Source organism: Callorhinchus milii, unplaced genomic scaffold (assembly GCF_018977255.1).
Source record: "Callorhinchus milii isolate IMCB2004 unplaced genomic scaffold, IMCB_Cmil_1.0 Scaffold4, whole genome shotgun sequence".
NCBI lineage: Eukaryota > Metazoa > Chordata > Chondrichthyes > Chimaeriformes > Callorhinchidae > Callorhinchus > Callorhinchus milii.
Window position 1 is genome coordinate 72,828,357 of NW_024704745.1, and position 15,999 is coordinate 72,844,355.

General features: G+C 47.8%; 1 protein-coding gene across 8 annotated transcripts in view; it reads right to left on the reverse strand.

Annotated features, from left to right (window-relative positions):
- Positions 1-12,940, reverse strand: part of supt20 (SPT20 homolog, SAGA complex component) — a 41,869-nt gene extending 28,929 nt beyond the window's left edge. For all 8 annotated transcript variants that reach the window (XM_042333847.1, XM_042333841.1, XM_042333845.1 and 5 more), the window contains exons 1-8: positions 12,816-12,940; positions 9,403-9,484; positions 5,040-5,075; positions 4,863-4,921; positions 4,701-4,767; positions 4,460-4,586; positions 3,441-3,544; positions 692-808 (exon numbers count right to left, since the gene is read on the reverse strand). In XM_042333847.1, the coding sequence (XP_042189781.1) occupies positions 692-808; positions 3,441-3,544; positions 4,460-4,586; positions 4,701-4,767; positions 4,863-4,921; positions 5,040-5,075; positions 9,403-9,405 (513 nt within the window). In that variant the 5' untranslated portion in view covers positions 9,406-9,484; positions 12,816-12,940. The remainder of the gene's footprint in view (positions 1-691; positions 809-3,440; positions 3,545-4,459; positions 4,587-4,700; positions 4,768-4,862; positions 4,922-5,039; positions 5,076-9,402; positions 9,485-12,815) is intronic.
- Positions 12,941-15,999: the final 3,059 nt, after the last annotated feature.

Below are 15,999 nucleotides of genomic sequence, written 5' to 3' on the forward strand. Positions count from 1 at the left end.
ATCACTGCTTTATACATTTCCTGCTGAGGGTAAAAGTGGCTTTATCTGAACTGGCAAATGAAACACGGGCACATTTGCGTATTAAAACCATGGAATGCAGAGACCACAAACAATAATTGGGCAGACAAATCAGCATGACACAGGGATATAGATAGATATAGGGGAAAGGGGAGGAGGAGGAATTAATAATAATAAACCTTGCATTTGAAAGAGCATCTTTTTGTGTCATCAAGACATCAATGACTGTGTATTTTGTGAGTGAACTAGGCAGTCAATTTGTGCACAGAAATGTCTCACAAAGGGCTGAGGAGTGTGACTAAAGGAAGGAAGATAAGAATGAATTTTACTACACCACAATATTCAAAATCATGATTTTTAGTGAGTTACAGCAGCATAGCAAGTGCATTATATTATATATCGAGCCAATTCACTTGTTTGTTCTGATTTTGATTATTCCCACTGTGGCAACAACAAAACATAGATTGATACTGTTGTGGTGATCTCAGTTTATGAGGTAGGAGGAAGAGACAATGTAGGGTCTCATATGAATGGTCAGTTGGGAAAGGAACCAAAGGGTTGCTGGTATCCTCAGCTTATATGTCAACAAATAATAATGATTGCAGAAAGAAGAGGCAAGGAATACAAGCTTTAAAAATAAGCACAATCCACTTAAGTCCAACTAATACTATACCTGCATCGTGGGTCGAAGTAGTATATGCCGACTCTGGTACGTAGGAGCTTTCAAATGACTAGACTGACGAAAATCTCGCACTTCAGCAATAACGCACCCACAATGAAATATATTGACCTAAGAAGAGGATTAAATGTTTTTTACTACTATTTTTTTTTATCTGCTTCAACAACAATGTATACACACACATATATATATATATTTAGAACCCTTTTTGGGTAGTATCACGGAGCACTAAACACTGGGGGGGGAGGGAGGTGAGCGAACCCACAGCAGACGGAAGAGGAAAGGCTTCAGGTGTGATTTGAAGATAGGCAGAGAGGGGAGCAAGAATGGAAGGATTGGGGTAAGGAGTTCTAGAGATTCAGGCATAGTGCCTGAAAGCCTGGTTGAAAATTGTGGAACGGAGTGGATGAGGGACGTAGAGCAGACCTATGCCAGCTGAGCGAAGGTAGCGGGTACAGGAGTGGGGAGGGGTGTGAGCAGATCGGAGAGATGGGGACATGCCAGAGCATGAAAAGATCTGAAAGCGAATGAAAATCTTGAAATCAATCCAGGGAGCCAGTGGAGACTGGCAAGAATCATGGTGATGGGAATGCGCAGCCTGGTATGGTTGAGAACACAAGTGGCAGAGCTTTGAATCATTTGAACCTTGTTAATAGTGGAGCTGGGGAGACTGGTGAGGTGTGCGCTGGAAAAATTGAGGCAGGAGGTGACAAAAGCATGAATGAGAATTTTAGCAGCATTTGAAGTAGGATTGGGGAAGTAGATATTTTGTGAGTGAACTCGGCAATGTTCAGAAGCGCAAGTGAGAAGATGTTGACAGGAACCAAGGAGAATGCCTTCTGTCCTGTTCAGTTGCAGAAAGTTGGCGCTCATCCAGGCCTGTTGTCAGACAAGCAGCCAGTGAGAACATTGGTAGGGCTGGGATCACGTCAATTGGAGGAAAAATAGATTAGGGTATCATCTGCATATATGTGGAAGTTGACCCCTCCATCTGCAGATCATATCACCAAGAGGGAACATGTAAACGAGAAAAAGGAGGGAGCTGAGAATGCAGCCTTGCAGGTGACCTCGCAGGTGAGGGATGAGTCACTAGATATTCTTAAAAAACAAAATGTACTTTCCGATTTCAGTTCGACAATAAAAATCAATGAGGTCAGAACAACTGACACATTGGATTCTGTGACTTGCAATTTCCTGAGTGAACCAAACATTCTTGTGACATTTTTCACTAAAACCACTCTAACACTGTTCCAACAACATTTAGCTTAATCTGCGATGCATTAAACTAGAAGTGAATCTAAATTGTATATCATCCTGGTGTTCAGATACAATCCTGGCTTTTCTCCCCTCACATTAGAATACTTTTGGTTAAAATTCTGGTGGCTTTGATATCGTTCCTTTGACCATTCAATTGGGAATTCAATTTCAGTACAGTTTATAACTGGTATTCTGGAGAGGAAAATAAAAAAAGGAAACAGTATGAATTCAGAACAAAACCTGGGATGGAAGAATTTATGGATTAAATCAAGTTGCACATTGTTATTTGAATAACTCCCAGGTTAAAATTATAATCTAATTTTCCAGCATGCTCTGTCAATTTTGATCAAAATTACAAGGCTGAGTGAAACAGCCAGGAAGGCAACTTGCTTTCTGCAATACAATTGTCTGACAAGCGACAGTTCTCTTTTTTCCAGAAACAAAAGAACATAAGAGATGCTAGACGAAAAAGACTAGTTTGCCTTCCACCTTCCTGGTGGTTGCACGCACATATGTCCCAAACTAGCTATGTACTATATCCCATAATGTTATTTCCTAAAAGAATTGAATCTAATTTGTGGTTGAAAGAATCAACATTTCCTGCTTCAACCAACTCCCTAGGGAGCCTGTTCCACAAGTTCACTATTCGATCACTGAAATAGTATTGGCGTAGGTACGTTCCGAGTTTACCCCCCATTAACAACTTTACAGTTTTACCTGTAAGTTAGGTTTAAATGGATAAATCCACTAATTTAAATATGTTTTTGATCAGAAAGCAGCATAAAGATTTATGTAAGTTCTTTGAGATTTATGTGAGGTTTGTAAAAGTGGCAATTGAAACTAAAATGATGTAAGCTGTCAAAATCGATTCAATTTAGTCTCATACCTAAAATAATGTTCAGGCAGCTTGATATGAAAACCAGTCAGTCAGCCTGTCCTGATATTTAAAGCAAACCATTTATATTTCAAAAAATCCTGCATATGCTGAATTGGCCAAACAGAAGTCGCTGGGAACACTCAGTAGGTCAGGCATCATCTATGGAGAAAGGATGATTCCTTTCTCCATATGAAAGGATGCCTCCTTTCTCCATAGATGCTGCCTGACCTGCTGCGTCCTCCCAGCAACTTCTGTTTTTGTTTTCAGATTTCCAGCATCTGCAGTATTTTGTGTTTTGTAGAAACTTAAGCCTTTCTTTTGGTTAAAATCTTCAGTCAACGCCTGACTAACAATTGACCTTGCTGCTGGAATCAATCTTGCACAAAGTTCTTTCTTTGATGAAATCTTACAAAAGAAAGAATTACACCAAATAAAAATACTAGCCAAATCTTATTATTTTCATATTTGTCACCTTGTCAAGTGTTCATTCCAATGCAGCATTACATTTTCTAAGCAATGCTAACAAACAGAAATGATAACTGGTTTAACACTTTAAAGCAGAAGCTGACCAAAATGCCTCATAGGAAATTATTGTAAATCTAAATTCACCTGAGATTTTTCTAAAAGATCTACAAGAACTGGTGGCAACTCTTCTGCATCTAAGAACTCCAGCAATTCTCCCTCCTCATAAGGCAGACGGATTGTTTCAGAATCTAAATTTATTGCAATTAGATAAAAAAGTTACTTTCAATGTAGTGCATTCACAAAGATTCCTCAGAAACGTTTACACCATATAATTCAACATAGACACCCTTTTAGGTGTATTATTTCATGAATTGCACTTTGATACTGTATAATGCAAATAATTTTCTATATCTATAATAAAAATTAAATCTGCTTATTAAAAACTATTTATATCTTTAAAAATGAAATGTAACCACAGCAATTTACATTTATATAATAATAATAATCCTTGCATTTGATATAGCGCTTTTCACGTCGGGAGGACGTCCCAAAGCGCTTCACAGAACACACTGTAAAGTGAATTGACTGTATATTTGTGGGCGAACGCGGCAGCCAATTGCGCACAGCAATGTCCCACAAACAGCCATGGATTGAAAATGACCAATTTATTATTGTTTTTAGTTTTGGAGGGATTATTATTAGGCGTGTGGAGTAAGGAAACTTGCCCAAGGTTTCGCCCTGCCTGGAATTGAACTCAGGTGTCTCTCGCTTGCAAAGCGAGTGCTCTATCCACTGAGCTGCAGGACTCCAAAGTCTAGCAGTAGAAGCACTATAGCACTATAGAACTATAGCACCTTTCATGTAGGATTAATATCACAAAGCGCTTCACAATATCGATAAGAAAAGCACTGAGCAGGAAGGACGATGTTTGAAGGTGCTAAAAGGCATAGAGAAAAGAAAGATTTTAAGAAGATTTTGAATTTGGAAGGAATTTGGGGAGAGAGGTTAAGAATGTTATTAAAAGCTCAGCAACCAATGGCGGAAAGGGAGGGCAGAAAAAGGGAGTGAGGAACAAGTAGTAAACTCAAATCTATTAAAACTCAATGCAAAAACTCATTGTAAAAATCTATTAAAACTCATTATAAAACGTTGAATAATCTTACCTGATCCGTTTTTCCCCCTGAGCATCATAGAGTACCCTTCATTTCCAGGATACAGGTTTACCACCAGACATGATACTCTCTCCTGCATAACCAGCTTTTCTAACAGATTGACATTTCGCCTCAATTTCTGAGAAACAATCAAAAGATCCGTTTGGATGTTAAAGCGCGATGGGGAGGGTGTATTTTCCATTCAATCTGCCCACATGATGAATTACAGATCTGTTGAATAAATTCTGTATACCTTTAGTTCTGGTTCTTTTTCACATTCTTCCACATATATGTCATACAGTTTCTGATGTACAGATTTCCTAGAGCATAAAAACAAAACACCAAGTGAACAAAAAAAATTCCATTGTAACAAAAATACTTTTTTTTAACAAAACAACTAATGATAGAGAACAACCTTCCACTAGATGAATGCCTCCTTTTAGGTGGTCGCTGACGAGCACATCCAATAATGTACTACAAAGAATAAAATTGAACATGTATTATATACACTGAATAACTGAGCAACAGGTGTAATATGAGTAGCAGTGTAATATATTACACAGCAGAATGGATGAGTTGCTGTCTGACTCACCTCTGCACGGTCCAACGCATGTTCCAAAGCGTGATGCTGCAGTAAAAAAAATGGTTTTACTAAGAAGTTCTAAGGATATTGAGTAACCAGAAATCCATTCGTTCAGGATGTCCTCCTAAACTTTCCCAATTATTTCTAACATGTCGTGCAGAAATTCATTGGTTATGCAAACAATGGGAATGTTTCTTGGAAGAGAAACAAACCCAAAGTAAAATTAAAACATATTTACAGATCCTCATCTGGCACAGATATCATGGGGCAAATGGCCTTCTTCTGTGCCATCAATTTCTATGGCTCAGTTATCCTTAACATTAAACAAAATCTACCAACCCGTTGAATAGCTCTGAAGCTATGGAACTCCCTCCCTCAATCCCTTCACCTTGCCCTCTCTTTCCCAATTTTCAGGTTGCGCCTGAAGATCTTCCTCTTTGACCGTGCTTATGGTCACCTTCTCCCTACCCCTGCCTCGGGCTCCGCCATTGTCAAGGGCTCTGGGAAGCTGCCCGGCGTGGAGAGCGCTATATAAATGGAAGTTGTTGCTGTTTATTGAATAACAAATTAGATCGCCCCCCTCCCTTCATACCTACAAGCAATCCCCTCGGCTGCGAGCATCAAATTCCCAAAGGATTTGGTAGTGGTAGAGACAAATATATGATTTCCTGCCTGAATACATCAGCTTAAAACTGTTTTCAGCAGAACTAATTTACAGTGAACAATGCAACCCAAATATACATTTTAGAAATGCAATTTCAGGTTTGATTCATACACTGAAATACAATGTGGTACGATGCGATGCTAAAGTGTAGATTTGTTACAGAAAAGTAAAGGATGCAATCTCAAAAAGTAGTCTTGAAAAGTGCTGCCCAGAAAAATGCTTTAGAAAGATGACATAAAGATCATCTAATTGTGATGCCGGATGCATCAAAATGAATCAAAAGTGGTGAAGAGTGTCCATTGTTTTTCTATACATGGAATAACAGAAACGTTGTTTGCCACCTCACTATCCTCCTGGTTGGAGAGGTGCAGGGGCGGGGGTCTACTTCGAGCTGAAGTGGCTCCAAGGTGAATGTTGGAATCCAGCCATCCCTCTGTTGTGGTCTCGGTAAGCCGGTTCCTGAGCCAAGTGGATCCACAGTATTCCAGGCCACTGCTGATGACGGCACAGCCAGCCTAGCTCATCGGCAGGACCTCACACGGGGAGTGGCGGCAGGACCTCAGTGCGGGGAGGAGCCTGGGCCTACCTACTCAGGTATTTAAGCTCGCGGCGGCAGGGAGTGCAGCTAGGGGGTTTGGGGGGGTTGGGCTGTGGGTGTGGGGGCGGAGCGGGGGAACCGCTGACATCATAGTTTAGTTTTCAGGAGTGTGCGCGCGCAACAAAACAAAAAAAAAACCTCTGCGCCCCCCCCAGGGCTCGCATCAGAGCCCACCGTGGTCCTGTTGGGTTGGCTGCCCCAGCCCATGGTCTAATGCCATCCACCTGACCGCTCGCTCCCGGTCCCCGTGTGCGCACTATGGCTGCCGCTTTGACCCGAGCCCCCTCACCCCCTCCCTCCCTCCCTCCCTCCCCCCTCCTCTCTCAACCCCAAACCCTTCACCCTCTGCATCTCTCCTGCTCTGTCCTCCTCTATCTCCATCCCTCTCGCCTTCTATCCCCACTTGACCCTCCCACAGCCTCCCTCTGTTCCAGCCTGGGAATCCTCCGCCGGGCTCACCGCGGCACTCAGCGTTGGCTGTCCACGAGCAGCCACACCGACTGCCCCATTCCCCACCACACTCGCCAGTCAACCCGGACACAGACCCGGGGAGCCAACCTCTCCTCCCTTATCCCCATTCCCCCACCCCTGCCTCACAACCTGGAAACCCCTCCCTCCCCACACACCCGTCTGTCAACCGCTCCCTTCACATCGGACTACAAAACGTCCGTTCCCTCTGTAACAAGGCCCTGGTCATCAACGATCTCATGCTTGATGAGAACGTTGACATCATGGCCTTAATGGAAACCTGGCTCACCCCAGGCGACACCTTCCCCCTCACGGAGGCCACACCACCCGGCTACACCTCCCACCACATCCCTCGCCCCAACCGCCGTGGCGGTGGTGTTGCCCTTATCTCAAGGACACCACTTGCCCTATCCCCCTACTCCTCTGGCTCTTTCCCCTCTTTCGAGCACCTCACCCTCTCCCACCCCTCCTTCCTCTCACTCAAAATCCTCCTCCTCTACCGGCCCCCTAAAACCTCTCCCACCTTCATCTCCGATATTTCGACACTTCTTACATCTCTCTGCCTCTGCTCTGATCGCCTCATCATCCTGGGCGACTTTAATCTGCACTTCACCCCTTCCTGCTCCATCTCCTCGGACTTCTCTTCCCTGCTCTCCTCACTCAACCTCTCCCTCCACATCAACTCCCCCACTCACAGTCACGGCCACCCACTCGACTTGGTGATCACCCGGGGCCTCAGTGTCTCGGATGTCACCATTACCGACAAGGCCGTCTCCGATCACCACTTCATCTCCTTCACCACCTCCACCCCCCTCCCCACCTCCACCAGACCCACCACCATCTTCTACCGCCCCTGGAAGAAGTTACCCTCACAATCCCTAACCGCTGCCTTGGAGTCCTCTGAACTCCTCTCCCTCTGGCCTTCAACCCTCACTGACCCCTCTTCTCCTCTCACCCTCCTCCACAACACCCTCTCCTCCACACTTGACACTCTTGCCCCCATCACCTCCCGTACTGTCTCCTGCTCTCGCTCCTCCCCCTGGTACACCACCCACCTCCGCTCACTGAGGAGGTCCAGCCAGATATGTCGGTGGACCGTTAGGCCAGATTTGAGGTGCGGGCCGCTGAACGCACCTGCCTCAAATCTGGCCTAACGGTCCACCGACATATCTGGCTGGACCTCCTCAAAATCTACCGCTCCACTCTAGCCTCGGCCAAGTCGTCCTTCTACTCCAGGATAATCCTGGAGGCGAAGAACAACCCCAGGCTACTGTTTTCTACCACATCCCGACTCCTCCGTCCCCCCCGCCACCCCGCTCAGGTCATCTCCTCCAACCTTCGCTGTGAGGAGATGCAGGATTTCCTTGAATCCAAAATCAAGGGAATCCGCTCCGCGGTCACTTCCCCTCCAACCTCCACCCACCCCCTCCCTCCCACACTCCGACTCCTACCTCTCAAAGCCAGTCAGGAACCTCGGGGTTCTGTTCGACCCTGAGCTGTCCTTTCTCCCTCATATCCGCGCCACAACTGGCACCGCCTTCCATCACTTCCGGAACATCACCAGACTTCAGCACTACCTCACCCCTCACGCTGCTGAAACTCTGGTCCACGCCTTTATCACCTCAAGGCTGGACTATGGGAACTCTCTCCTCGCGGCCTTCCCGCCACCTCCCTCCACAAGCTGCAGGTCATTCAGAACTCTGCAGCTCGTGTACTGTCCCGCACCAGACACTGCGACCACATCACTCCCACCCTCGCTCCCCTCCACTGGCTCCCCATCCCCCAGAGGATTGAATTCAAGATCCTCATCCTCACCTACAAGGCCATTCACGGCCTTGCTCCCTCCTACCTCTCCGACCTACTATCCCCCTACCTACCTGCCCGTACCCTCCGTTCCTCTGGCTCTGGTCTGCTCCACACCCCCCGCCCTAACCACCCTACCATCGGTGGTCGGGCCTTCAGCCTCTCAGCCACCAGGCTCTGGAACTCCATCCCCCAGTGCCTTCGCCGCTTCCTCCCTTTCCTCCTTCAAGGCCGGTCTCAAGACCTTTCTCTTTGACCGAGCCTTCAGCTCCCCTCTCGACTCTCTACTCCCTCCTCGCTCCCTCCCTTCCCTCCCCTCACCCTGACCATTTCCCCCCTGCTCGGGTCCTGACCCAACTGTACAGTGCCTTGGGACGTCCTCCCGACGTGAAAGGCGCTCAATAAATGGAATCTTGTTGTTGTTGTTGTAATGGCAGACAGGTCACTGAGGGCAGGGAATCGTCCCACTCAGCTCCTGCTAACCCTGCAAGCCAAAGCCTTAGTGGGTAGAGTGGTCCTAGCTGGACAAGCAGAGGGAAAGCTTACCAAAGCAGCAATACCAATGGCAAGCTATGCGGTTTTAGCTGGTTAGACTCAAGCAGTACCCCAACAAATACTCTAGGGTCCCTAAGCCTTGGCTCTTGCCAACCTGTGTCTAATACTTTCTGGAATTAGGTAAGCAGGATGCATCCCTCCAGGGAGTGAGTGTGCATTCCATTCCGACAAAGACTATCTCTGGGATTTCCATTTGTATGTGGGATGCATAGAAATTTCAGTTCGGTTTGGATGGTGATGGGGTTCCACATGTGTCAGACCAAAATAAATCTTTCTTAACTCACCATTATGAAAGGAAACCAGGCTCAGACATCAGAGAAACCAAAGTACTGACAAATGTCATGGTTTTCCAGCAGTCTTCAAACACTGTTGAATATAAAAATTAGTCTGTTATTTTGCAGATTTACAAAATATCAAGGTACAAAGAAAGCTTAATGATTTAAGACAAAGCTTATACTTCACATATTTATATTCCCAAACAGTTGAATTAACTTGGTTGTTGCTTCATTCCTATACTATGTTTTCAAATAAAATCTTGCATTGTAAATATACCTTCCTTCTCCCTAGCTCAGTTAAAAAATATCACTTCCTAGTCAAATGCCCTGGCAAATACAATCTTAAGCCAATCCTTCGTAGGCATTGAAAAACAATGTAATTTTTGCTTCCAAACTAACCTTCCTGTGGGAAAGCATTTGCACTCCAGATTCTACCCCCTCCTTCATTGGTTCTTTCTCCTGACATGAAATGCACCACACAAATGTAATTTGTTGTTGTTGTTCTATCACTTCCAAATCACCATTCAGCATATTAGAGGCACAAACCAATTGTATAATGCAGAACCATTGGCATTTTATAATTGGTCAGACAATACCTTTTTCCCCACCAGGAACTACTATATATACTGTATATACTGTAACCCCCTCCCTTCTCCCTCCCTGACTCCAGCTTGGGTCTGAAATGCTGTACGCTGTCCAGCACCTTGGAACGTCCTCCCTATGTGAAAGTCGCTATACAAACGTAATCTTGTTGTTGTTGTAATCCCTTTAAACCAAGGTTTTGGTTGCAACATGTCCTAATAGTAAAACTGCTGAGGTTTAACTTTTGTATTTCACTGTAAGAGTGATCTGAGCCAGGTGTCATTGAGCAGCAAGCACCACTTATGAGGTAACCTATTCTCTGGTGACACTTGTGGTTTAATGTATAAAAATGGAGAAGAGAGAATAAAGAATAAAAGGGAAGACAACACTTACATTTGTGTAGCACCTTTCACATCGGGAGGAAGGAATTCAATAGGATTACCCAGCACTGGGATCAACTGGCAGAGTATTTTGAGTATTATATCATATATGTGTGCCAATTGACTTTGTTCCTGGCTCTGGCATAGTGGAACACCTTGACATCCTCTTTGACCTGGTGACAGAATACCGCCAACATGGGCAATGTTCAAGACGCCAGCCTGGCTCAGTTCTCACATCCTCACCACTGAGTCAGAAAGTTGTGGGTTCAGATTGCATGTCGGAACTCTGGCTGCCGTGTTCGCTTACAAAATATATTCACAGTATTTTCCTGTGAAGCACTTTTCCCCCGTCAACTTGGAAAAAGCACTTTAATATTATTATTGCAAGAATTATTATCGTAGAGGATTGTTTTTTTCACGTTTTGTCCCACTGGCTGACCCCAAAGGTACTCTACAAATGTAATTTTGTATTGTAGCCCTTGATTTTCCTCTTCATTTAAGTATTCATACAACAACAAGTTACACTTGTATAGCGACCTTCACGTCGGAAAGATGTCCCAGGGCGCTGGTAAATACACACACAGCCTTTTGCCAGTTTTGATACATTGGCTTACTCACACACGTTTTGTAATTAATAGGCCAGAAAATAACAAGGGAGATTTGGAAGAGGGCCCTTCGCGCCACCTGATTCGCTTCGTCCACAAAATACGCAGTCAGTTCACATTACAGTACATTCTGTAAAGCGCTTTGAGACGTCTCAACGACGTGATGAGGCGCAATATCAAATGCAAGGATTGTACTATTTGTTATGATCCCATCCTTCCTGGAAACATTTCCTTTTGTCCTCTCATTACAGCACTGAGCTGTTCAATAAAGTTTCAGCTCAGTGCCGTGGTCGCTATCAGCCTTCAGAGACTGTCTATCAGCCGTTGATTTCATAACTTTCTTGTCTGGGAACTGCACCTCCTCCTCCCGTTGTGAGAGTCTGTGTTTCTCGAGCACCAATGTTGTGTTCACAAGTAAATAACATGAGAAAAAAGTCCCGGAGTTGCTGTCGGGTTAAGAGTTAGACAATCACAATTACCCTGTCCCCCACCCAGGGCGGGGGGTGGGGGGTGGGGAGAGGGACCTGTCCCCCAGGATGTGGGGGGTGGGGAGAGGGTGGGACCTGTCCCCCAGGGGTGGGGAGAGGGTGGGACCTGTCCCCAGGGTGTGGGGGGTGGGGAGAGGGTGGGACCTGTCCCCCAGGGTGGGGAGAGGGTGGGACCTGTCCCCCAGGGTGTGGGGGGTGGGGAGAGGGACCTGTCCCCCAGGGTGTGGGGGGTGGGGACAGGGACCTGTCCCCCAGGGCGGGGGGTGGGGTTGGGGAGAGGGACCTGTGCCCCAGGGTGTGGGGGGTGGGGAGAGGGTGGGACCTGTCCCCCAGGGGGTGGGGAGAGGGTGGGACCTGTCCCCCAGGGGGTGGGGGTGGGGAGAGGGTGGGACCTGTCCCCCAGGGGGTGGGGGTGGGGAGAGGGTGGGACCTGTCCCCCAGGGTGGGGAGAGGGTGGGACCTGTCCCCCAGGGTGTGGGGGGTGGGGAGAGGGACCTGTCCCCCAGGGTGTGGGGGGTGGGGAGAGGGACCTGTCCCCCAGGGTGTGGGGGGTGGGGTTGGGGAGAGGGACCTGTGCCCCAGGGTGTGGGGGGTGGGAGAGGGTGGGACCTGTCCCCCAGGGGTGGGGGTGGGGAGAGGGTGGGACCTGTCCCCCAGGGTGGGGAGAGGGTGGGACCTGTCCCCCAGGGTGTGGGGGTGGGGAGAGGGACCTGTCCCCCAGGGTGTGGGGGGTGGGGAGAGGGACCTGTCCCCCAGGGCGGGGGGTGGGGTTGGGGAGAGGGACCTGTGCCCCAGGGTGTGGGGGGTGGGGAGAGGGACCTGTCCCCCAGGGTGTGGGGGGTGGGGAGAAGGACCTGTCCCCCAGGGCGGGGGGTGGGGTTGGGGAGAGGGACCTGTGCCCCAGGGTGGGGGGTGGGGAGAGGGTGGGACCTGTCCCCCAGGAGGTGGGGTGGGGAGAGGGACCTGTCCCCCAGGGTGTGGGGGGTGGGAGAGGGTGGGACCTGTCCCCCAGGGGGTGGGGGGTGGGGAGAGGGACCTGTCCCCCAGGGTGGGGGTGGGGTTGGGGAGAGGGACCTGTGCCCCAGGGTGGGTGGTGGGGAGAGGGTGGGACCTGTCCCCCAGGGGGTGGGGGGTGGGGAGAGGGTGGGACCTGTCCCCCAGGGGGTGGGGAGAGGGTGGGACCTGTCCCCCAGGGTGGGGTGGGGGGGTGTGGAAGCTGCTGCCTTGGGTGTCAGTGACTCGCGGGCCGCCACCAGCCCGCGGGCCGCCACCAGTGACAGTGACAGTGACCGGGAGCCCCTCCCCCCCCCCACCCGCCGAGGGGCCGCTCACAACCCGCCGACCCTCCCCCCCCCCCTCAGGCTGACCTGACTGCTGGGAGATGCTCGTCGGAGGGGGAACAGGGGGGCGGGTGGTCTTGTTTCCCCCCCGAAAGCCCCGAACTCCCGTCACCGACCGTCAAACACCGCCGCCGCCATTACCCCAACCGTCACCAGACAACTTCCGGTCCCCGGGGGGGCGGAGCTTCACACACACACACACACACACAGCACTCACACTGAGGTACACTCACAGTCACTACACTGTGATACACACACACACACAGCACTCACACTGAGGTACACTCACAGTCACTACACTGAGATACACACACAGCACTCACACTGAGGTACACTCACAGTCACTACACTGAGATACACACACACACACAGCACTCACACTGAGGTACACTCACAGTCACTACACTGTGATACACACACACACACAGCACTCACACTGAGGTACACTCACAGTCACTACACTGTGATACACACACAGCACTCACACTGAGGTACACTCACAGTCACTACACTGAGATACACACACAGCACTCACACTGAGGTACACTCACAGTCACTACACTGTGATACACACACACACACAGCACTCACACTGAGGTACACTCACAGTCACTACACTGAGATACACACACAGCACTCACACTGAGGTACACTCACAGTCACTACACTGTGATACACACACACACACAGCACTCACACTGAGGTACACTCACAGTCACTACACTGAGATACACACACAGCACTCACACTGAGATACACAGTCACTACACTGTGATACACTCACAGTCACTACACTGTGATACACACACACACACAGCACTCACACTGAGGTACACAGTCACTACACTGAGATACACACACACAGTCACTACACTGAGATACACACACAGCACTCACACTGAGGTACACAGTCACTACACTGAGATACACACACAGTCACTACACTGAGGTACACAGTCACTACACTGAGATACACACACACAGCACTCACACTGAGGTACACAGTCACTACACTGAGATACACACACAGCACTCACACTGAGGTACACTCACAGTCACTACACTGTGATACACACTCACAGTCACTGCACTGTGATACACACACAGCACTCACACTGAGGTACACTCACAGTCACTATAATAATAATAATAATAATCCTTGCATTTGATATAGCGCTTTTCACGTCGGGAGGACGTCCCAAAGCGCTTCACAGAACACACTGTAAAGTGAATTGACTGTATATTTATGGGCGAACGCGGCAGCCAATTGCGCACAGCAATGTCCCACAAACAGTCGTAGATTGAAATGACCAATTTATTATTGTTTTGGGTTTTGGAGGGATTATTATTAGGTGTGTGGAGTAAGGAAACTTGCCCAAGGTTTCGCCCTCTGCCTGGAATTGAACTCAGGTCTCTCACTTGCAAAGCGAGTGCTCTAACCACTGAGCTACAGGACTCCATGATACACACACACAGTCACTACACTGAGATACACAGTCACTACACTGTGAGATACACACACAGTCACTACACTGTGATACACACACACACAGTCACTACACTGAGATACACACACACCGTCACACACACTAAGATACACACACACAGTCACTACACTGAGATACACACACACAGTCACTACACTGAGATACACACACACAGTCACTACACTGTGAGATACACACACAGACACTATACTGTGAGATACACACACACAGTCACACACACTGAGATACACGCACACAGTCACACACACTGTGAGATACACACAGTCACTACACTGTGATACACACACACAGTCACTACACTGTGATACACACACACAGTCACTACACTGTGAGATACACACACACAGTCACTACACTGTGAGATACACACACACAGTCACTACACTGAGATACACACGCAGTCACTACACTGTGAGATACACACTCTAGAGAGTCATATACACTGAGATACACACTCTAGAGAGTCATATACACTGAGATATGCACAGAGTCACATACACTGAGATACACACAGAGAATCATATACACTGAGATACACACAGAAAGTCACATACACTGAGATACACACAGAGAGTCATATACACTGTGAGATAGACACAGAGAGTCATATACACTGTGACTGATACACACACAGAGTCATATACACTGTGAGATACACACAGAGAGTCACATACACTGTGAGATACACACAGAGAATCGTATACACTGAGATACACACAGAGAGTCATATACACTGTGAGATACACACAGAGTCATATACACTATGACTGATACACACAGAGAGTCATATACACTATGACTGATACACACAGAGAGTCATATACACTATGAGATATACACAGATAGTTGCATACACTGTGAGGTACACACAGATAATCATATACACTGTGAGATACACACAGAGCGTCACTTACACTGAGATACACACAGAGAGTCACATACACTGTGAGATACACACAGAGAATCATACACAGAGAGACTCACATACCCTATGACTGATACACAGAGAGTCGTATGCACTGTGAGATACACGCAGAGAGTTATATACACTATGACTGATGCACACACACAGTCATATACACTGTGACTGATACATACACACACAGGGTCACATACAACAACAACAACAAGATTCCATTTATAGAGCGTCTTTCACGTCGGGAGGACGTCCCAAGGCGCTGTACAGTTGGGTCAGGACCCCAAGCAGGGGGGAAATGGTCAGGGTGAGGGGAGGGAAGGGAGGGAGCGAGGAGGGGGGAAATGGTCAGGGTGAGGGGAGGGAAGGGAGGGAGCGAGGAGGGGGTAGAGAGTCGAGAGGGGAGCTGAAGGCACCGTCAAAGAGAAAGGTCTTGAGACCGACCTTGAAGGAGGAAAGGGAGGAGGCGGCGAAGGCACTGGGGGATAGAGTTCCAGAGATGAACTGTGAAATACATAGAGAGTCATATACACTGAGATACACACAGAGAGTCATATGCACTGTGAGATACATAGAGAGTCATATACACTGTGACTGATACACACGCAGAGTCACATACACTGTGAAATACATAGAGAGTCATATACACTATACACACAGAGATTCATATGCACTGTGAGATACACACTCTAGAGAGTCATATACACTGTGAGATACGCACAGAGTCACATACACTGAGATACACACAGAGAGTCACATACACTGTGACCGATACACACAGAGATCG